This window comes from Sus scrofa, chromosome 7 (genome assembly GCF_000003025.6).
Source record: "Sus scrofa isolate TJ Tabasco breed Duroc chromosome 7, Sscrofa11.1, whole genome shotgun sequence".
NCBI lineage: Eukaryota > Metazoa > Chordata > Mammalia > Artiodactyla > Suidae > Sus > Sus scrofa.
Genome location: NC_010449.5, coordinates 63,324,707 through 63,347,501, shown reverse-complemented (window position 1 = coordinate 63,347,501; position 22,795 = coordinate 63,324,707). Strand labels below are relative to the sequence as shown.

General features: G+C 43.5%; 2 protein-coding genes across 8 annotated transcripts in view; one reads left to right on the top strand and one right to left on the bottom strand.

Moving 5' to 3' along the window:
• On the top strand, positions 1,176-22,793 carry PAX9 (paired box 9). 2 transcript variants are annotated; one of them, XM_005666200.3, is made up of 5 exons: positions 1,176-1,484; positions 5,368-5,745; positions 6,501-7,124; positions 10,091-10,233; positions 19,602-22,793. In XM_005666200.3, the coding sequence occupies exons 2-5, from the start codon at positions 5,742-5,744 to the stop codon at positions 19,854-19,856; spliced, it is 1,026 nt and encodes a 341-aa protein (XP_005666257.1). In that variant the 5' UTR covers positions 1,176-1,484; positions 5,368-5,741; the 3' UTR covers positions 19,857-22,793. The 2 variants fall into 2 exon arrangements, with proteins under 2 accessions (XP_005666257.1, XP_020954799.1); XM_021099140.1 differs by lacking the exon at positions 19,602-22,793 and adding an exon at positions 11,242-11,370 and having other exon boundaries at positions 1,354-1,484.
• SLC25A21 (solute carrier family 25 member 21) overlaps positions 20,868-22,795 on the bottom strand; it is a 518,509-nt gene continuing 516,581 nt past the window's right edge. For 5 of the 6 annotated variants that reach the window (XM_021099142.1, XM_021099143.1, XM_021099141.1 and 2 more), the window contains one exon: positions 20,868-22,568. In XM_021099142.1, the coding sequence (XP_020954801.1) occupies positions 22,390-22,568 (179 nt within the window). In that variant the 3' untranslated portion in view covers positions 20,868-22,389. The remainder of the gene's footprint in view (positions 22,569-22,795) is intronic. The other variant, XM_021099146.1, reaches the window with a different exon arrangement.

Sequence of the window (22,795 nt, the reverse complement as noted above, 5' to 3'; positions counted from 1 at the left end):
TCTCCGTTTCAGAGCTGGTTGGCGGTGGAATTAGGCCGGAAAAAGCGACAGGTTGGAAATCTTGAGCTTCGACCACACCGCGCCGGGTGTCCCACCACCCTGTCCAGTGCTCACGTGCGAGGACACGCGGAGCTGCGCAATACCCGGGGCGATTCGCGGGGACACCGTGCCATCTACAATCCGAGAGGACGAAGAAGTGAGTGAGCCCTGGTTCTCTGCGTCACTGAAAACCAGAGGAACACCGGCTTTTACCACCAAGACTCCTGCCCACAGGTTGATTCAGGCCCCTTGAAGCCTACAGGCAATTTCAATCAAGCTGCACTCAACAGAACCTGGATCCAGATGGGGGGCTAGAAAGGTTTGCCTTGCTTAAGACCCGAAACTAGGCTAAAGGGGGTGGCCTGGTTCTTTATCTTTTCTAGAAGCCTTTAGGCCATTCGGGTCTTCAGTAGGATGCAGCCTCACTGCCCTCACAGGGAACCTGAGGGCAGGGTCTTTAAGAACTCCAAAGCCCTCTTTTCCCACATGCAGCTGCAATTCTCTTGAGTCAGGGGCAGTTCAAGGTTGTAGAGTGACCAGAGGCAGGGGTGTTTCGAACCAAGCAGGTCGAAGTCCGCCCTCCCTTCTGATGGAGGCTCAGCCCAGCGTCCCTGCAGGGGTCCTCACTGCCCCATCCTCCCTGCCCCGGCCCCAGCAGGATTGATCCTTGATTCCACTTGTTCTGAAGCCAAGACTTTTGCCCCTTGCCCTAAAAATATATTCTCTTTCATTTGTGGATTTTTAATAAACAAATATAATCATATCACATGGGGTTCCGCGCCGACCTCCTGAAAGCAATTCCGCTGTTGAAAACTGAAAAATGAGTGTAATTTGCATTCAGAAAGTGACGTTAGGGTCACAGCAATTTCCCGGGCCGTTATTTGTTTTTACTTTAAAGTCTTTAGGGAAGATTTGCTTATATACTCGGGAACCTTCCAATGCGAGGGTACCAGCAATCCTGCTCGCCTTCAAAGCGGGGGGGAGGGGGTGGAGAACAATTACTGAGTGACGCTAATATGGGGAAACTGAAAAGAAATGTCGATTGTTTTTATTGTAACAGAAGGAGTGTGCAAACAGAAAAACCAACCCCGGGTGATCGGAAACAGGCAGGCGGAGAATTAAAAGCGGGTTTCAGGCAGCAACAAGCCCCTCCCCTGCCCTCGGAAGGAGAAAGAGAGTGAGGAGCGCTCGCAGCCCCAGGGCCGATCCCATGGCCAGCAGCGGGACTTCCGCGCTCTGGCCAGACCCCGTGGGCTGCTGCCCTCTGGGGAAAGGGTCTTGAATCGTGGGCACCATCAGCCGAAGGGAAGAGAGGACGTGGGAAGGCATTAGCGACTTTCGGAGAATTTTCCAGGTTCCTCTTGGGGGCCCTAGTGGTCTCTTCTTGGGTTGGTGCATCCCGCTGTGTCCGCAGTCCGCAGCTCGGCGAATTCCAGGCTGTCAAGGTCAGTGTCTGGCCACCCCACCCCCGCACCCCTTCCATTACCACCACCACCCTGGCCTGGTTGGGGCTGAAGGCCCGTTCTGGCTGTCTCTTTCTTCTCTCTAGCAGCTTCTGACCCCAGTCGCGGCTCCACGCATAGGTTGGGTCCATCCCTCAGCTCATGGTGGACCTCTCCTTAGACACCTGTACACTTCAGGCTGCCGCGTGCGGCAGAAGAAGCTGGGAGGACGAGTGGTGGAGGGGTAGTCGCTGACCCTACCAAGCCAGAATGTAGTATTGGGCCGATCCGGGTTTGAAACTTTGGCAGCGTAGTTTAGAGAGGAATGAAGTCCGGCCCCTTATTCTCTCCACGCCGCGCGCAATCTTTCGCCTACCCTGGAAGAGGCGCTCCCGTGGGAGAACCGGATCGGAAGGCTTGCCTCTATCGCGTTTTCCCTCAGATGACTGGAAAAAGTAACTGTCCTCTGAAAATGTGTCTTGGAGCTCAGACTCTGGCTGCTCTAGATTCCCAGAAGTGTCTGCGGCCAGGGCGCGAGACTGGTGCGGTCGGGAGCCTCACGATCCTGTCTTTTTTCGACCGCGGGGTGGAGGTGGCGGTGGTGGTGGTGGTGGCAAAATTTGGAGGAATCTGCTTAATATTCTCCTCGGCCACCTCTAGTCATTCTAAATGCGTCTGGGAACAGCAAGACCCCTCGCGCGCGCATACACAAGCCCCTCTCTGGCCATACAATAGCACTTCCCCCTGACCTGCAGGACGAGGGAAGCAGACACCCAGCGCAGCGGTCCAAGGCGCGAGTCCGGTTTAGAGAGCTGCGGGCTTCCCACTTTCTGTACAGCCTGTTGCGCCCAGATCCGACCTTGGCAGCCCCCGGGAGCCGTCTGCCAGGCCACACGAGGGCGGCCTCGCAAGGAGCTAGATCCTCCGCATCTCTCCTCAGACCCCGCGGGTGCCCGGAGTGGAGCGCCGCAGGTGACTGCCAGTGGCACCAGGACCGCTGACAGATTTATGAAAACTTTACAGCATCTGGCCTGGGCCCGCGGGGCAGGGCAGGAGTCCGACCAAAAAGGTGCACTGCGAGCTAAAATTCCCCAGCCGCGTGCCTGAGCCTGGCAGCCTCGGGAATCCCCGGGCGCCGCTCCCCTCCGGTACACTTCTGTCCTCGCCAGTGGCTAACGCATGGATTTTTCTCCACCCGGTCTAGCCCACTCCTTCACACCCTCCAGCTCCATCTGCTTCCAGTCCCCTACTGAGTAAATATTTACCCAGGGAATGGGTCCCTCCTCAGAGGAGGCCCAGACAGCACCCTAAGAAGGGCTTTTGACTTCTTCTGGGCCTGTGTCAACTGCAGGCCTTACTGGTTGTGTTGTGGTTTGGGTCTTAAATTTCTTTAGTGGAAATACTTCCGATCTCTGTGTGATCTCCTGGGTTCTGAGGGGGCAGTAACCAGGGGGCGCTGACCTCAACTGACCCTTGCTTTTTCTCTGAATCCCTACGCCCACTGTGGGTAGCGGTTTACTGGTCCTCACAGTTTTAGTCAGTTTCAATCTCCCTCCCTTCCTTCCTCCCTCCTTCCTTTCTCCCCACCAATCCCTCTTTCCCTCCATTAGGTCACTCGGTTCTCATCAGGTCACCAGCACACTGGTCTCTGGGCTCCTGGCTACCTGGCCACAGCACTGTGTGCATCCCCGGGAGGGTTCTGCCTTAGCCCATTCTCCTAGGGTTGGGCACCTCTGTCCCCTGAAGCTTTGACTTCTCTTCATCCCGGAGCCCCCGCTTCAAATTGCCGCCCCATGCTTAGCGTCCCTAAACAGGGAGTGAGCTGGGCTGAGAGTGCTGAACATCTGCATCGGCCAGCATACTGAGTGCTTGCTGGGCTCAGAGAGGCACAGAGCAGAGGCTCCACCGCAGCTAAGACCGCACGAACGACCACAGGTGGAAATGGAGAGGCAGCAGTGGATCTGTTCCTGCCCCGTGTGAGAAATGTGAGGCAGCTGAAGGAGTTAGGTCCACCTAGCCAGAGCTCTAAACAATAGAAGTCTCTGGATCACTTCAGGCTGGTACTGTAAAACTGCTAGAGCCTTCACAGAGCACACAGACCCACAGTGATGCACTGGGTCTTACCAGTCAGAAAGTGAAAAACCTTTTAGTAACATCGCAGTCCTCAGAGTCCGGGAAGCATTCACTGGGCACCCAAGAGCTGGGCACCGAGTCCATGCAGGGGTCACTACTCAGGATGTATCAGTGAGGGGGAGGAGAGGCCAGGGGGAGCCTTGATAAAGATACCCAGCACATTCATTTCTTCGCACAAGCCTAAAGAGAGATCGTATGCTCCCCTCGGATATCACAGTCTCAACTAAGTTGCACCTCAGCCCCAAGGAGCTGCTGCTTTTAAAATCTGTGTTTCCCAAAGGACCTCCAATAAAGCTCCGGATGGTGCCACGCAACAGGTATCGGGAGTCAGACCTGGGTGAAATCACTGTCAAGTCAAACCAAGATTTTAAATGACTGAATCAACAATAACAACAACAAAGGCAGACAAATTCAAGTATTTTTAGTTGCGGGCCTTCCCATAAGAATCTGATTGTGAAGACTTAAGGGTGTTTGAATTCATCATTCCTTTATCTTTCAAATCCTTCATACATGTAAATTTAGAGTGCTCCCTCCACCACTGAAGTGTGAGGATCTGTTGTTTTCAAAAAGCAGAGCTGATCATGAGTTTTCCCTGGGCTCTAGTCGTTTACTGGCCTCATATCTGGGCCCAGTAAGCTTCCCTATGTGCAGACTAGAGCCACATATACCTTGGGATTTCAGGACAATCAGGCCAAAACCTGTGTGCATAAGAAGGTGCTAACGTTATGAAGGTGAAGTAGCAGCAGCAGTATCCTCAGCCTGAAGCGGTACAAACTCCCAATTTCATTAAAAATGTTTTCCATCTTGCTTTTAATTCTAATTAGCATTCTCTACAACCCATACTCAAACTGTGAATAACTGACCACCCAAAAGAATATTGTTTGCTTAAGATTAGACTTAGGGTGAATGAAGGTGAAAATTCAGAAGTTGGCTGAACAGCAGGGCCTCTGGCAGCTGGTCAGAAGACACAAGAATGGAATATAATAATGTGCAAGTTAGGTACTCACCTTCCTGGAATCAAGTCTTTCATATTTAAACAAAAGCCCTTTACAGTGGCTTACTGCTGGGGTAAAGCAGGGAATGTTGGCGCAAAGGGCCATTGGATCAGCAACATGGCTGGGCACAGCACTGCAATGGCCTCTGCAGAGGGTGCCACGTGCACTTGCAATTGGTCGACATTGGCTGTGCCTTGCTTTAGCCATTCCTGCTTGGAACCTAGGCTATGGTTTGACCCGCCCTCTTCGCCTCCCCTGCAGCTCCTGGATGAACTCCCTAGAGACAGCTATGAGGAGTCAACGGGTGGGGAAGGGTCCAGTGTTCCCCCCATCCCCACCCTGGGTAACAACGGCCTCCATCTCTGGCTTGGCTTTCCTTATTTCTCCTCCTTTCTCCCACGAGCCTACCTTCTCACACCTACCCGCTGGCCACCAGTAAGCTGGAGTGTGGTAGTGTCCGCTGGTGACAGCCACCTTCTCCTGACAGCCTAGCGAGGCTTGCACGGCAGGCTATTTATTCTAAGAACCCTCACCACCACCAATGACGGTGGCGCTCACCTTCCATCTAGAGTTTTAACTTAAATTCTGAGATGTCTGTATTTCACCCAAAGAAGTCTTCTCAGTCCCTTCCCCTTTGGAGTCTCTCAAATTCAGACCAAATGCTTTCATTTGCTTATTCAGCATTTAACAGCTTGATTTTGCTGTCTGTTTGCGCTGCCCCTGGGAAGGTGTCAAACACCCTTTTTCGTTGCATTTAGTCACCCAGGTGCAGAGCACGATTGAAAGAGACAGCGGAAGGACTTTCCCAGACTGTGCTGTCGTTCAGCAGACTACACCAATCACCACGCAGCTTCCTCTCGGGCCCGCCTCTTTGGGGGGCGTGTCCCTAGTGAGTGATAGACGGAGCCGCCCGGCCCGTTCAGCCCAGCCCACGTTGCTGCTTAGATTGAAATGCAGAACTCAAGCCTCTTTCAGCGGAGCACAGACTTCCTTTTACTCCTTCCTTTTGCACTCTCGCCGCCTCCTCCCGGGGAGAAGCGGAGGCAGCGACAGGCCGGGCCACTGAGGCCACGAGAAAAGTTTCTTTCTGGGAGTGTGGAGCTTGGGCCCCGTTGGTGTACTGCTCGGAGCAATGGGTGAGTGGTGGCGGGGGACGCTTGACAGAGCCTGGAAGGGAGGGAGGGAGCAAGCGGGCGAGGGAGGGAGGGAGGGCACGCAGCACAGAGCGCTTACATTCTCCTTATTGACTTTGTTCATGTTCCTACAAGTTGTAGGAACACTCTAAGGGTCAGCGGCGCACAGCAGTTCCGTCTGAACGATGGCTACTGGGGTGCTGCTTTTGATGCCATTTTCTGATTTCAAGAGGAGGGAGCCAAGGCATCAGCAACCCCCGCAGCGCCAGTGGCGGACCAAATTTTGTTTTACACACAGGCAGACACGCAGAAAACAACCAAACAAAAAAACCCAACCAGAAAAAAAGACTAGATCTTGTCTAATTGCGCAGGTCCCAAGGCGGGGCGCTGGGGATCAAGGGCGAGCGGCCCCAGGACTTTAAAGCTGAGTAGGCGAGAAGGAGCCTATTACAGGCGTCAAGACCTATTTCCCGCCTGCTTCGGAGACTTTTGAACACTCGGAGAGGCTCTTGTCTCACCATTTTATTCGTTTATAGCCGCCGCAGGCACCACCAGAATGAGGGAGGAGGGTTTACCTGGACCACGGGAATTTGAGGCCGTTCCTCAAGGCTCGGAGATCCTATGGTTCGGGGAAAGCCCGGGTCCTTAGTCCTAGGCGGTGTATCCGCCTTGCCCCCAGACGCGCGCGGAGCCCAAGCAGCAAGCAGCTGTCCCAAACAGCGGGTGCGCGTCCCCACGCGCCTGTGTTCGTTTTGCAGAGCCAGCCTTTGGGGAGGTGAACCAGCTCGGAGGAGTATTCGTGAACGGGAGGCCGCTGCCCAACGCCATCCGGCTTCGCATAGTGGAACTGGCCCAACTGGGCATCAGACCATGTGACATCAGCCGCCAGCTACGGGTCTCGCACGGCTGCGTCAGCAAGATCCTGGCGCGCTACAATGAGACAGGCTCAATCTTGCCAGGAGCCATCGGGGGTAGCAAGCCTCGGGTCACCACCCCCACCGTGGTGAAGCACATCCGGACCTACAAGCAGAGGGATCCCGGCATCTTCGCCTGGGAAATACGGGACCGCCTGCTGGCGGATGGAGTGTGTGACAAGTACAATGTGCCCTCGGTGAGCTCCATCAGCCGCATCCTGCGCAACAAGATCGGCAACTTGGCCCAACAGGGCCATTACGACTCATACAAACAGCACCAGCCGGCACCGCAGCCGGCGCTGCCCTATAACCACATCTATTCGTACCCCAGCCCCATTTCAGCGGCCGCTAAGGTGCCCACTCCGCCCGGGGTGCCCGCCATCCCAGGGTCAGTGGCCATGCCGCGCACCTGGCCCTCCTCCCACTCCGTCACCGACATCCTAGGTATTCGCTCCATCACCGACCAAGGTAAGGCTCAGGGGCTTGATGTGTGGATGTGCTGAGCCTCCCTCCTCACCCTCTCTAGGGTCTTTATATTTGGGGCCACGTCTATCTCACCACCTGAGGCTTTTTCCTTTGGAAATGTAAGGAGTCTTCTGAGAGGGTGACCTGATCTCATTAATGTGAAATTCATGCCCTTCGTTTCCTTGCCACACACAGTCTCCTGCCTCATCTCAAACTACCAGACCCATAACATCCCTCCATCCCTAACACATGGTTCGCATTTTCCACCCTCCCCCGCCTCTCTCGCTGCGGTAGCCTCAGACCGGCGCTCTCTCGCTTGGAGAGCGAGACCGCTGGACTTGGGGCGCAGCCCGGGAGGCCCGAGCCGTCGTGGGGCTGCCGGCTGCAGACACTGCTTTGGGCAGCTTGTTTGGGGATCTGATGGGCTTCGAGGAGAAGTCGGGCACCCTGTGGAAATTGCAGTATTCTTCTTGGATTCTGGTAATCAGACCAAATTTGCTCAGGCAGGAAGTTCAAATGTCACCTAATTGGTTTCATTCTTATGCTTCACTTCATTTTCCTCGGAAACGGAGGTCCCAAAGTTACTACTAGTAACTTAAGGTTACTGCATCGCTCATTCTGGGACTAATTTTCTGCTTTATTTCTCTCTCCCCTCCTCCCCTCACCCGACACATTTTACCTTAATATATATATATATATACATATATATTTCTATTAGAGAGTGGCACTAACCATCGCTGTGATGGAGGGAAAATGCACAGTGATTCCATGCTGTCCTCAATTCTCCTTTCCCGTTTTACCCATACCTGCTGCTTCCCTTTAGAGTCCCCCAGGCCCCAGAAACATGAGTGGACATCTAGTCTCTGAACGTTTTCAGCAGTGACACCCCACTGTTCCTTTCCTTTCTCACCCTTGACCTTGCAGTGTCATGAGTGTCTTTTCTGCCGGCTAAGAACCATTCCCTGAGTCCTTCTGTTCAGTCGGAGCTTCCGCAGGAGACCTGAGTTTGTTTTCTTTTACTGCACTGTTAAAACAGAACAGAACAAAACAAAAAACAGCGTTAACTTATTTCTTTGTAGGGAGAAAATAAAGTCAAATTGCCCTAGATGCAGAAATTAAATAATGCGGAGATAAAGAGCCTACCTCCTTAATTTCTCTGCCAAAAGCTTAAAATGAGCAGAGGAACAATTAAATAGAAAAAGGGGAAATAGTTTCTTTAATCATTTTCTGTCTTTCTCGGTTGCCACCACATTGGCACAATTATCTTTTAAGATAATTAAAGCATAATCCTTATTTGTCATCTTCTTTTTTTTTTGACTGAATTTACAAGATCCTTATAAGAGCTCAGTTTTGTCTTATTTGGAGCTGGTTGAGCTTTAGTTGGCGAGTTTGCCCTTGATTTATAGGATAAACTGACCTCACTGACATTTAGAGGAAGCCCCTGTTCATGGGAAAGTGTGAGATCAGCAGAAATGGGGGCACGCAGGGGGATCTCAATTTCTTAAGATAACTTCAGGCTTGTGCCCACCAATTGCCTTTTGTCTGGGAAGGCAAGGAGAGATTGGCAATTCTGGGCCAAGGCACAGTTTCCTGGTGCAAACTGGAACACAATCTAATTCTTTGGAGAGGGGGAGGCAGAGTGAAAAAAGACTGACAGACTTGAAAAGAAAACTTTTCCTCCCTAGGGATCCTACAATCAGACCAAATGTCAGCTGAAAAGGTATTAGATCATGGAGAGGAGCAACTCTTCATTCTACATGTTGTTGATTCTAGATGCCAGCTTTAAACAACCTGTTTTCTGACAAAAATTGTGAATATAAGATGATTCTTTCCATAAATGATCATTTCTACAAAATGACTGCCCCTTTGAAGCACTGTGTTAGATGGAAGTATTTAAAATCAAGTTGTACTAGCTTTGTCAAACTTCGGTTCTCACCCACAGGTTCCAAAGACAAACTGCTCATAGTCTTCAAATATCCTCTCTTTTAAAATGTACTTGCTCACTTAAAGATGCCAATGATTCAGTATGCATACTTTTAGGTAATCAGTTTACACAATATAATTGTCTTTGCATCTCTGCTAAGAACATAAAGGAGAGCTGATGGCTTTACTTCTTTTCCAAAATACGTAATTCTACTATCATTTTCTTACCCTTTTATTGCATTGAAAAAGAAAAACTATATAACCTCATCACTAACACTGGTGGCATTTACAGTGGTAATTGTAGTATTTATTTTTCGAGTCATATGCACATAACCTCAAGTATTTAATGTGCAGAGATGGAGCATCAAGGGTAGTCACACACGGTAGACGCACACAGGAGGCAGAAACCTACACACCTATGTTTTGCATGTGGGCATCCTTTAGTTATTTGTTTGCAAAGGACTTTGCAGGTCTTTTGTTCGTCTGTTGACAAAAGTACTAGATCCCCGAGGCACAGTGAGCACTCTTCTGGATGCCTCTGAGAGCCAGCACGGGCTCAGTTAGGCTAGAGCGACCTTCTCTCCCTTTTCAGTCCGCACGCACCAATTTGAGATTTTTGTCAACCCCCAGTGGATCCTGGGTTAGGATTGGGACCCTGGGTTAGGACTGGGGAGAATGGCGCATCCAGTTTCACGGGTTCTTTCCCCGATTTGGGAAAAGTTGGGGGAAACTCTCGGGTTCCTTCCATTCGTTTTCCCCGGGGAGAGAGGATGGGAAGAAGAAACCAAAGGCCGGCCCGAAAAAGAAAAAAAAGTATCTTCCTGCGGCCTGGGGGCGAGAGCTGGGAGAGGCCTACTCCGAGGCGGGTCACCTTCGCCGGCCCTGGGCTGCCAGCGGGAGAGACCCGGCCCGCGCCCCCGGGAGGCCGAGGGCAGGGGGCCGACCGAGGTCGCAAGCCTCGCGCTCGCGGGTGGGGGTTCCGGAGCGGGTCTCAGGAGGGGGCGCGCGGTTGGCCCTCGGACCTGATGCCCTCTCCTCCTCCCCAGGCGTGAGCGACAGCTCCCCGTACCACAGCCCCAAGGTGGAGGAGTGGAGCAGCCTGGGCCGCAGCAACTTCCCGGCCGCCGCCCCGCACGCGGTGAACGGGCTGGAGAAGGGGGCCTTGGAGCAAGAAGCCAAGTACGCTCAGGTGAGCAGGCGAGGGCCCCGCCGGGTGGGCCGCGGGGGTCTGGGCGACGCAGGCCCCGGGCTCCAGGCCGACTACCCCTGGAGGCCACGAGCCTGAAGCCGAGGTGACGGGGCTGAGGCCTCGACCCCCGGCCGGGCCCCGGAGCGGCGGTTGCCCGAAGCGCTGCCCTGGAAATGCGTTCGGGCCTATTTGGCTCCGGAGGCTCGGGGAGGCCGCGCCTGAAGCCCATTCGGCGGCTCGCGTCGGGCCCCGCACTTACCCGGGAAGGCGGCTCCGAGGGGCGGGCAAGCGGCGATGGGCTCCCCAGCTGCGCGCGGCGCGAGCGGCCCGCACGCCCGAGGGCGCGGCCCTGCGGCTCCTCCCGTGCGGACGGTCGGCGCCGCGGCTCCGCGACAAGAGGCGCGCGTGGCTTGTCCCGCGACAGTGAGGAGCGAGCAGGCGGAGAGACCTGGTAAAGTTGCCGCTTCCCGGTGAAAGGTCAGGGCGCAGTCTCCCCAGGGAGGTTAGTGAGAAAACCTCAAATTATACGGACCGGCTGTGGACCATTTAATTTTTCTTTCCCTCTGTCCCTCCCCCGACTCTCTAAAAGAAAAATTAAAACACCCGTGTTCTTTTTTTTCCCCCTTGAGAATAACTAAGCAACCACAACAACAAAAGCCCAAGAATTTTGAGTCTAAATTCATCACCAGGCTGGAGTTTGGAGTTCTAAATTCTCAAAAACCCTCACAACAAGTAACCCAGACCTTAGAGCAGGTTTCTCTGAGCAGACCTGCGTAGGTTTGCAAAATTATTCATACCAAACTCCAGATCTAAGCCTCAAAAGACCCGGTTTTCGTTTTATTTTGAAATCTTAAAACATTTAATGTTTTCTTATCTGTAAAAATCAGCTTTTTAAGTGAAATGGAACTCGTAACTTTGGGTCACTTGGGAAAAAAAAGCCTCAGTCGTTATTTTCTCTAACAAACCCCATTTCCACTTCATTTTCCTTCCCTTATTTTGTTAAAACAGAATCCGATACATATTAGTAGCTCTCCTATGACAAACATCACAGAAAATAGCAACAAGGAAAATCCCTCTCCGGAATCCCTTTCTACAGTAAAGAATGCCAGAGAGAAATTATAGGAAAGTTTGTCATTATCTGCTACAAAAAAAAGCAGGTAATTCATAAAGAAGAGACGTGTACATTGCCACGGAAGCAAGTTATTTAACCTTTTAGAGTCTCTGTTTTTTCGTCTATGAAACAGAAATAATAGGCCCAACTTCAAGAGATGTTGAGTTTCAATGAGGTAATGCAACCATGTGGCACACAGTAAGCTTTCATTAAATATTACCTGTGGATACAAATGAGGGTTAGCGATTGACTTCTAAAAACAAGCAACTTTGTTCAGAGAGCCCATAGTCAAAAAATGTCAAGGTATTTTGTTACAAACCATAGAGTGTCTATAAAGCACCTAGTATACAGAGTAGCAAGCATTTAATAGGTGATGGGTTATGTTTACTAGATCATAATTTCCTGGAATAACATTGTAAAGTATGAAGTTGAAAAAAAGCCTTTAATTTCCACATACAGTTGATGAACATGGTTTATATATAAAGCAGTATTATAATCCAAAAATCTTTATGATTACTTTTATTTTTACTCCCTTGAATTACAGACCTCGTATTTAATCTTGTTTAGAAATGGTTAATTTATATATGTATTTCAAAATGAAACTAGTCAATTTAAAATAAAAATAGAACAGTGTGTCAAGTAATCTGCTCTCTATATTCTGAATATTTTATTAAAAATAACATGACATTTTATACAGTGAATATCAAATCACTAAATTGTCAGATTTATGAGTAACATAAATAAGTGAACAGCTTATTGTTCTAAATGTTTAAGAGAACAAGTTAAAAGTTTTTTCAGCAGAGAAGACATTCATATCAAACTTTCATTTGGAAAGTTCTTGGAAATATGCTAATCTTCTGCATTGCCATGTAGTACGGTAATACTAATGATGTAAATTATCAAAACTTGAACATTTTAAAGCATAATTAAATCAGTAGCTACTCTATTATAATTATCAAAATAGTGCTTAATGCTGAAGATGTGCTAAGTAGACACTTAGAGTATGTTATCTTGTGAGCAGTATTGGAATTTAGACATTAATTACCTTGAGGGTAAAATTATACATTAAAGCTGGCTCATAGACATGCAAATGTAAGGCATGTTGTGTGTGTGTCACACACACACTTCTCTTACCAGTATTCAAAGGGCAGCTTGGTAGCTTTATTTTTTAAAAGTCATTTTTCAAAGTGTTATCAGTGTTACAACCCAAGTTTAGCCTTGGGTAAGACTTTTCTCTATTTGTATTATGAACAAAAATTGAAAGTCTTTGCAAAAAAAAAAATCTCAAAAATTTTGCATATAATACTTTTAGGGCATTTATAGTTGTTACTGATTCGTGCACTATTATAATATGGTCTCAGTTTCATTTTATTACATGAAGGAGGAAATTGAGGGTTCAGGATCATAGGACTTAGACACAATCCTTTCTCAAAAGACACCTGTAAATTTTACCAAAGTATATAAATTGACAACTGATCATAGGTTCTATTGATTATCATAACCTAGAGTTTCTATTGTCAGCTTAAACTGCAAAGAAAGATTCCCAATTGCTAGTAATAATAACCTTATACACACATCTATCTTGTTTTTAAAACATTAGCTTAGAATATTCAAACTTACCTTACACATTAATATTACACTGTAACTGATACGTTATAGTGCCATTCAGAAGTCCTTATTGTCTACCTCTGAGGATGGAAGAAAAAGAATATTTATTTATTTAGGTTTTTTTTTTTAAAACCCACATTAATATTGGGCTAGAATTCTTTAATCTCATCTAACCCTGAATATCAACAAAGCTGTTCTCTTGTTCCTAATGGCTGGTTCTTTTCTGTTGAAAGTATAAAACCTTTTTTGAATGGAACTGCATGGCAGATGTATATATTTGTAAATATATATTTATATATCTCTCTATATACACATATTTATATTAATTTCTATATATACACATATTCATATTAATCTCTCTATATATACACATACATATACATGTATATATATGGAGAGAGATCGAAACAGAGATATCGAGACAAAGAAAGAGAGGCAGAGAGAGAGAAACATGAGGTTGGAATATATCTACTCTTTTACATGGTACTGAGTAAATTAATGCCTCATCTGTTTAAACAGTTTATCAATAGTTGTAGAGTTCTTAAATTTTTTTCCTATAATTGGGCATGCTATTTCAGAAAAAAAATTGCATCTCTGGTACTCTAAAGTAATCTGAATGGCAGATTTATAAACTTTGAGTGTCTTCATTTTAGGGTGGTGTAATATTAACTCAGCAAATTTAATATAAAGTTAGCTATAAATTGAGATATCAGGAATGGATAATGGATAGTTTATAAATACTTGAACTTAAGAAAAAATTCAGAGTCAAACAAGATATGAAAAAGTTTACTTTGGGAAGATGTAAATTAATCTGAATTCTTATGAAACATTCATTTGTACAATGTATTTAAAATGTAGTATTTCAGCATCCCGAATATAACTTTCTGGTGCATTATTTAACAAACTGGCTGTCCTTGAAGACCTACTATTATTGTGAAAATATAAAGTTGCCCTATGTTTTTCTTCATATCAAATAAAGTGAATTTTGTGTTAAATAATTTATAGTTTTGTGGAGAACGTAATTTTTGGCAAATGCCAATAGTCTTTGAAACTCCTGTTATTATGAAAAATATTCTTTGACCTGGTTAGCTTTTAACCATTAGTGTTTTAAAACAATTAATGATTATGTATCAGTAAAATGTGTCATATAAAATGCCAAAAAAGAGTGATTTAAATTTTTTTCAAGGCCACCTCAGTTTTCATTAACATTTTGGAGACAAAATTTATAAAAACATTTTAAATAGAAGCTTTCCATTACCTAGAGACATTTAGATCTGCAGTGTGATAGCTAAACATAAGATCCTTTTGGATGAATATTGAATCTATATTTATAACCGTCATTTCAGCTTTTCAGGTTTGTTTTACTAGCTCATTGCATAGTGAATTAAGAAAGGTAAGAACAACAGTCAGATAAATGATTTCACCAAAAAAGAAAGAGAATCTTGTTTATTTTTGGATCTGAAGCTTTTTCTTGCTTATGATATTGAGACTGAAATTCTAGGTGAAGCACATCTCTTTGTGGCTGAACCCACTTTATTATAAAACCAAAGTAAACTCATTTTATCATAAGGAGAGAATCAAGTAGAACTGATGAATGGATGAAAAACTGGATAGAAGACTTAACACTGCTATTTGCATTTACTTCAAGAGAGAATATTCTTCAATTCCCAGGATTTGAAGACTAGCCTGTAACCTCGCCATACCAGTTTTTTTCGTGGTCACAAGTGTTTGGATACTAATGAATTTCCATTTTCTTTGGGGCTTGGGGGGAGATAAATGGAATGACCCATAAATCAAATAATGAAATAGCTAGGTTATAACTTTTATTTACTTTTTCAACAGCTTCACTCATTTTGCTTACTTAAAGTGTCACGGTTGTTCTGTGATAAAAGGTGCCCAGTTTTTGTTTCCTTTTTTTTTTTTTTAAAGCAAGAGTATCACATCTTTTGCTTGCAAAAGGTTGCACTAACTTAAGTATAGAAATGATTATGAAATGCCTGTGATGTGTCCTATTTTGCGGGGCTATGAGATGATTAAAGGCAAGTCCCTGTCCTCAAACTGTTTATACTCTAGCTCTCTGCCAATACAGCTTCTCAACATATTCATTAAAATATTTTTTAAAGCTGGCCAATCAATGTTTCTAACATTCTAGAACAAATGGAATGAACACTCATACTTTTATTCACTCTTGTGATAACCCTTAACTAGACTACATTGCATCTTATGTATTTTTCCTGGACTCTTTTGTTTAACTCAGTGGGATAAAAATCTCTCATTTTCTAAAAACATTCAACAAAGCAAGCGACTTTTTTTTCAGAGTAGGCAATTTGGTATATTTTACTTTGTATTAGTAAATCTCATTTTCAAAACCAGGTAGAAGATAGTTTGCTTTAGGGAGGACCCTTGGACAGTTCTTTAGAGGAGATAATTCTCATGGCTTTCATGGAAGATCCACATGAAAAAGGGGTTGATGGATTGAGGTTTTATTTATGGAATCTTTAGGTAAAGTCATTTTCAAAAATGAGATTTCCATTACATGCCCATTGCTGGAGTTTCATTTGGAAAATTTGTTTACTCTTCCCTGGGGATTCCATATGTAGGTTGATTTATAAATCATATTTACAATCCAATTAAATAGAGTAATTTAGCATGTTTGCTCTCACTATATTTATGGTGTACATTTGGTAGTCTCTACTCAGCCTAACTAGCTTTTCAGATTAATTACATGCCCTTCACTGAAAACATTAAACAGATTTGGGAAGTTTAAGTCATGTACTCTTTTACTGGAAAGAATAAACAAACATCAATGCTACCTGTAGTTGTTTTCCTTTGCGGTGGAAAATCTTACTTTTTCAGTGATTGCTTCATAAATAACAATTACTTTACCTGGTAGAGATTTATATCTTTTAGTAATGTAATGTTTCAAAATTAATAGTGAGAAAATTGATGTGTTTACTGAATCACTAGAGTGAATGAATGGTGAAGGTGGCAGGTACATGTTAAAGAATGTTAATTCCCTCATCTTGCCTATGTCATTTTTTCTAAATTTCTAAATATGAACCTTAAAGGTAAAAAGGGAAATTAAGACAAAAATTTCCACCCCAAATCTAGGTCATAATTTAACCTAGGGGAAAACTAAGAGCTATTTATATACTGTTTAAAGATCTTTCTTTTTTTCTTTTTTTTTTAGCAAACACTTTAGCCTCGCTTTGCCTTTTTCTACAAGATGAGGAGGCCAAATCTTTCTGAGTTTCCCTTCCCAATCTTCCTTTCTGCACCCTCCCTCTGCAATACAGAGGGGTCTGAATCACTGAAATGACTCTAAATATATTGCAGATTTTAGATAACTTTGAAATATTTAATATTAATAAGACTAATAACATAAAAACAAGTTTGATGTCTTAAGTATGAGAAGATTGACAACCGGGGAAGAACTATTAGTGTTTTTCACATTTGACAAGCAAAGGTAGTTATGGAGTAGGGAAGGCACCTTAAGGTAACACGGTCCTAAATCCCATGTTTTGCATTCCCCCAAATCCTTAGGCGCACTATCTAAAATGAGAGCCCAATAGCTTCTCAGGGGAACATCTCTGGGTAAAAAGAAGTGGATCCATGTAAGGCATTGTAGATATTACATCAGAACAGCTGAAGAGCCCCAAGCAAAGGGGTCAAATCACGGAGCAATGGTTCTAAAGGCATGGGTGTAGGGGAGGAAATGGAAGGCAATAAAGCCAGTATTTGAAGAGAGAACTGTTAATTTTAAATGATAGAAAAAATATAAAGAAAAAAGGATGGGTAGGAAAAAATGAGCTGTGATAAAAAACAAAACTCACCAGTACATTTTTTTTTTTTGCTAACTAGAACATTGTTTCTGTATAACATTAAATCGTCTATGCGCTTGTAAAATGGTGAGCAAAAGTTTTCATTAAATTTAAAGGAATTTTTGGCTTTACATTCTTATTTTATGATTCTTGGTGCACAATAGCATAAATATATAAAAAAATTAATGCTAGAATGGAAGAGGCCAAATATGGATGTGAACACTGAATTGGAATGATTCCTTTCCAAATTAATTTCTCTTAGGTTATTGGGAAAATCCTACATAAAAATGATCAAAAATATAATCTCTATGCAATGTTAAATTTCTTCTGCAATTTGACAATTCTCTATCTTCACACACCTCTGCTGAGAGTTTTAAAGTGTGTATCTTTTGAGCCATTTTCTTTCTTTCTTTGTCTTTTTAGGGCCACACCCACAGCATATGGACGTTCCCAGGCTAGTGGTCCAGTCAGAGCTGCAGCTGCTGGCACATACCACAGCCACAGCAATGCAGGATCCGAGCAGCGTCTGCAACCTACACCACAGCTTGCTGCAACACAGGATCCTTAACCCAATGAGTGAGGCCAGGGATCAAACTCTTGTCCTCATAGATACTAGTTGGGTTCATTACCACTGAGCCACAACAGGAACTCCTAAGCCATTTTCTAATGAGCTATAAGAAAGGAGGGAAATAATTTTTTTTTTTTAATAGAAGTTAAGAAACAGATTGAGTTGGAGTTCGATTGTGGCTCAGTGGGTTAATAATCCAACTGAAGTGGTTCAGTTCCTGTGGAAAGCCCAGGGCCGTGGCATTGCTGCAGCTGCAGCTGAGCTCGGATTCAATCCCTGGCCTGGGAACTTCCATATTCTGTGGATTCGGCTGAAAAAGGAAGTTAGGAAGGAAGGGAAGAAAAAGAAAGAGAATGAGGATATAAGAATGAGGATCAGGTTTTAAAAGAGGAAAGAATCTTTTACCAGAAAAGATGCTCTAGTTTGAGATTAAACTGTATATGTCTTTTAACCGTCCGAGAGAAGCAGCATGCTTTGCCACAGGGCATCCTTCAGACAGGGGATAACTTCTTTTAACACATGGATGTAGACTTACTGATCGCCCTATGGTAAATGGTTAAACTCCTTAATCTATATTCTTTTGTATAAAAAGAAGATAAGATTTCATTTATATTCAACAGTGATGTGCAATGGCTTCTTTGTTAAAAAATACAGCATCACCCTTTGTAACATTTTAATTTCAATTGAACATTGTACTGATTATATATTACCTTGTAATTATTATAAACTCAATAGGTTATAATGAGCTACAATTTTATCAATATGATAATTCAGTTTATTATTCGACAAAATATGACGGAAATTTCTTGGATCTGGGACAGGTTTAAGAAACCTGTTTCCTTTCCCCTTCCCTATTTTTTAAAGAACAAGCACTCAAAGAAAATGAGGTGTGTGTTCTTGTAGACCAACTACACAAAGTTAACACTACTTTTATTTTTGTTTTGTTGGAAATCCACAAGCAGTGTTAAATCACATACATATATATATTCTAACTCCATACATTACCAATTGAGAAAATAATTTTTGAGACCCCCCCACCCCCTGCATTCTCATAGACATGCAAAGGAAAATAATAACCAAATGAATTAAACTAGAAAACAATTTCTTCGTTGCAACTGAATTGGAAAAAGTATCTAACATATGTCTGCTTTTCTTACCTCTAAGCATTAAATCTGTTTTACTAATAGTATTTCTATTGTTTACATTATACTTCCATTAGGAAGTATATGTGATATGTTTATTTATTCATATCACTACTAGGAAACAGGAATGTCTTTTATTTCTAAACAAGAAATTGAGGAAGAGAAAATTAAGTTATTTGAAGAAAGGCGCTGAGTATTCACAACAGAATCAGGATTAGAAATCAGGGTGTTTTGGTGTTGTTAATAGTAACAATACCAACTATAATTTATTGGAATGCGAGAGAGCACTGGCTTCTAGGCAGATTTGCCTGCCAGAGTTGCTGCATCTTATTTGCAAACTAAGATATTACATTTAAATTCATTTAAAGAGATTTATCCATGTGGCTCCTAAAAATTTACATCACAGGGCCCTAAAACTTTGCAAGCAAGTTTTCTAACCTCAAAACCATGCATATGCAATTCCTTAGTATTCTGATAGACAGTTTCCTCTTTGACAAAATAGCTCTGGAGAAAACACCCCCATTTTCATTAAAAAAAAAAAAACTTACCAGACAAACTCCCTGATTTTGCATGTCCTTTGTCCAACAGGCATTTTCAACATGATGTCTAAGATGTCTAAAAATAGACATCATGTTTTATTTGACAAAGGTCATGCTCATTTTGAGTTTCTAAAGTGACAGCCCACACTCTGTGCCCTTCTTTACTGGAAATGAAAGCTACACCAACCAGGCCCTTCTCAACAAAAGAGCCAAACAAAACTGAAGTGTGGCAAGGTTAACAAAGGCAGAAAGATAGCTAAATGGATTCTAAGAGTATTTAGTCACCATTAATTCTTTCCTCACTTTACATTTCCTTCCATAGGCCAAACAGCAATGCAAACACTGAATTTTGTTTGTAGCCTCCTAAAAAAACCTCTGTGGAACGAATATGTTTTAAGTAGCAAGACTGTGAATGCGTTTAGAATATAGACAAATTATTTTTTAAAAATTGGAAAGCAGAGTCAGAATATTGTTAGTTCCTCCTCAGAACTCACATTCTGCCTCTTTCTAAGAACTCGTGAAATGTCAACCACTATAACGTGATTATTCTCACCTCTTCTCTTTTCCTACTCCTCTTAGGCACCAAATGGTCTCCCAGCTGTAAGCAGTTTTGTGTCAGCATCCAGCATGGCTCCTTATCCCACCCCGGCCCAAGTGTCGCCTTACATGACCTACAGTGCTGCTCCTTCTGGTTATGTTGCTGGACATGGGTGGCAACATGCCAGTGGCACCCCACTCTCCCCCCACAACTGTGACATTCCCGCGTCGCTGGCGTTCAAGGGAATGCAGGCAGCCCGAGAAGGTAGCCACTCTGTCACGGCTTCCGCACTCTGATGGGAAATTCCGTCTGCTGCAGCTGCACCCGAGTCCCCCCTTCTCCGCTCACCCTCCCCCTCTTCCCTGGTCTCGGATCCCACCCCTCTGCCCTCCAACCCTCCTGCCTCAAGAGCTGGCTTTACGGACTCACATCCTTTGTGCTGATGACACTTAAATATTTCTTGCCATAACTTCTCTCTCACAGAAAACCTGACACGACTTTAGGATTTGAAAACAAAAGCAATGTTAAGGATTGAATGAGACATTTGTATTGCCCACACACTGTTCTAACGTAGTGAAGAAACCTGCACCCCTCAAAGGGCTTAAGGAACTTTTAAAACGAGTCTTTGGTAAAACCACACGTGTATATTTATTCTAAATCAACCTGAACTTCTGAAACGTGCAATTGTTGAGATTCTGCAAAATCAATAAAATATGTATAGAAAAAAAGTTATGCTACACCCTCTAATCAAAAAGCTTAACAAAATAAGCTGTAATCCATTACTAGGAAACCAATCAATAACTCATTTTTTGAGTGATCCTTTGTTTATTTTTAACAGGTGACCTATTTTGTTGGAAAATACATGTATAACTGAAGCAATATCTGAATTTAGCTCCTCCTGGTGTTTTGATTGGTTCCAAATACAATAATGTTTATATTTTCTATTAGTTTGTAAATATGGACTCTGGATGGTGCATTTGCGTTTTCATTCCATGGGATATCCCCCCCCCCCCCCCGCCCCTGTCTATTTTTTTCCTTTCTTTTTGCAAAGGTGACTTTCTGGCAACGTCTTTGTCTCTGTTTGGTGGTGGGCTGCTCAGGCCCCTGGACCTGGACTTGCCCCAGATTTTGTGTATGCAGTGAAGGCTTCAACATCGCATGAAGGACATTTTCTTTCTACAGCAGAGGACTCAAAGCAGATAAAACAAGCCAGTCTCCCATTTTGTATCCCAATCAAACAACACACATGCCAAGCATAGAAAGACAAGAGGGTGGAAAATTACTGAACAAGAAGGCTCTAAAGGAAGTCACTTAGAAACTTAAGTTTAATGTGAAAGGCTTTGCAAAGACACTTAAAATGAACTTTATGTTAAGAAAACCACTGTGAAACTAAATTGTACTGTTATTGTTGGCTTACCTGTGTGTTCAGCAATCTCAGCCCAAAATTACGTTGTAATTTAAAGAAAATGGAAAATTCTGCTCTAATGAATGTAAAAATGGCTCGCTGTGAAGTTTACATTGTTGTACAGAAGCATGTTTCATGTCTAGGTCAACTGGTGGTGGTATTAGAAATACAAATGCTATTTAATTTTTAAAAATTCCCTTTTTCATTTCTGGAGGTACAGGACACAGTTTAAGCAACGGATCTTTTGAAAGCAATTTGTTTTTTGCTTTAATGTTAATAATAGAGCAGAGGCGTATATGTGTGTGTGTGTGAGCATGTGATTATGTGCTGTATTTGAAAACAATTGATTTTCTTGAGCAAAATTCTACAGTTTTAATCTCTCCTGTTTAGAAAATTCTTCTTGCTTGGCAATACAGGCTTGAGAATACGTTTTTAAAACATTGGTAAAATTTGTCTATTGGAAAATTAATATATTGCGGGTTTTTCGGTATTAATTCTGTGCAATAGCTAACAGGGCACATCACTAGATATGGATGTGAAAGATGCATTCATTAGGGGATTTTGATTTCTTTCTATCTGTGCTGTGCACAGCCCACACGGCAATCTGTTTCTGTCACATCGGGCTTGTGGCCTCATTTAAAACTCAGATGGCTAGAGTAGCTAGGTTTCCAAATCACTAGGATATAAACAGTAAGCAGATTTCTGACATGCATTATATTCAAGGAATTGCTTTTTTCAAGTAGCAGATATCTCATGGAGAACTCTGAACTGCATTTATTTCTTAACCTAAATTCAGTGCTACGGAGGATTTTAAGTTCAGGAGAAGAACAAGCAGAAGGAGTAGATGAACTCTCAGGGCCACAGTCTTCCTTTGATCTTGTGAGACTCCTAATGACATCTGGAGTTCCCAGTCTGATGAGAAAATAGACTATAAACCAAATGGAACAAAACACCAGTCCAATATTTTGGTGGAGACTTTAAAAGCATACTGTAAAGGGACTCTCTTGCCATGCGAAAAACTGACATAAGGTACATAATTATTCTTTATCAGATGTTTTTAGGTGGTATTAGGAGTCTTTAAAAAAAATATCAAACATTTGTATGGAAACACAACTAAATGTTATTTTCTTTATCTAAATTAAGAAATCTCTTGTTAGTATGCTATTTATAATTTTCTGGTTCTTGTATTTTTTAAAAAAATCTAATATTAATAGTATCAAAGTTTTCTTTTTTTTTCTTTTCTCCCCTAGGTCTTTTCCTAGCAAAGGTGAATTCACATGGAATAAATTTTAAAAGATAAAGACAAAGCCCAAATACAGTTTGCTATTCAAAGCACATTATGATTTAAAGCTACTTTTAAAAATAAGAGAAGGAAATTGGGATGGGATATGGGATTGAGATTGTCTGGTATTTGAACATTATCATTATTGGTTAATGTTGACATATTTCCTCTGTTTCTTAGGGAGTAAAATTGTTATCTTTAAACTGGCAAATGCACTCTTCAGAGATCCTTTTCTGTCCCATCCACATGGAGAGGTTAAAGGTTCAATCTCATGGCCTCCAAGCAGGCAGTGTTCTCTCTCATAGGTTGCAAGGGTATCACCTGCAAGGATAGAATGCAGTTGTACAACAGACACAGTCTTATTCCTCTTGTTTTTTTTTTCCCCACTTCTAATGACCCTCTTATTAAATATTGGGCTGAAATATAAATTTAAAAACACATTGAAAAGGATGTACAACTGAAGGCTGTGTATGTATATACAGTATGTCAAAAAGCCTTTATTTTTATACTTCAAATGCTCTAAATTAATAAAAGTAATAATTACCATG

Coding starts and splice junctions, on each gene's coding strand:
- PAX9 (XM_005666200.3), top strand. Junction 7,125..10,090: donor TCGCTCCATCACCGACCAAG/GTAAGGCTCAGG, acceptor CCTCCTCCCCAG/GCGTGAGCGACAGCTCCCCG. Junction 10,234..19,601: donor AAGAAGCCAAGTACGCTCAG/GTGAGCAGGCGA, acceptor TACTCCTCTTAG/GCACCAAATGGTCTCCCAGC.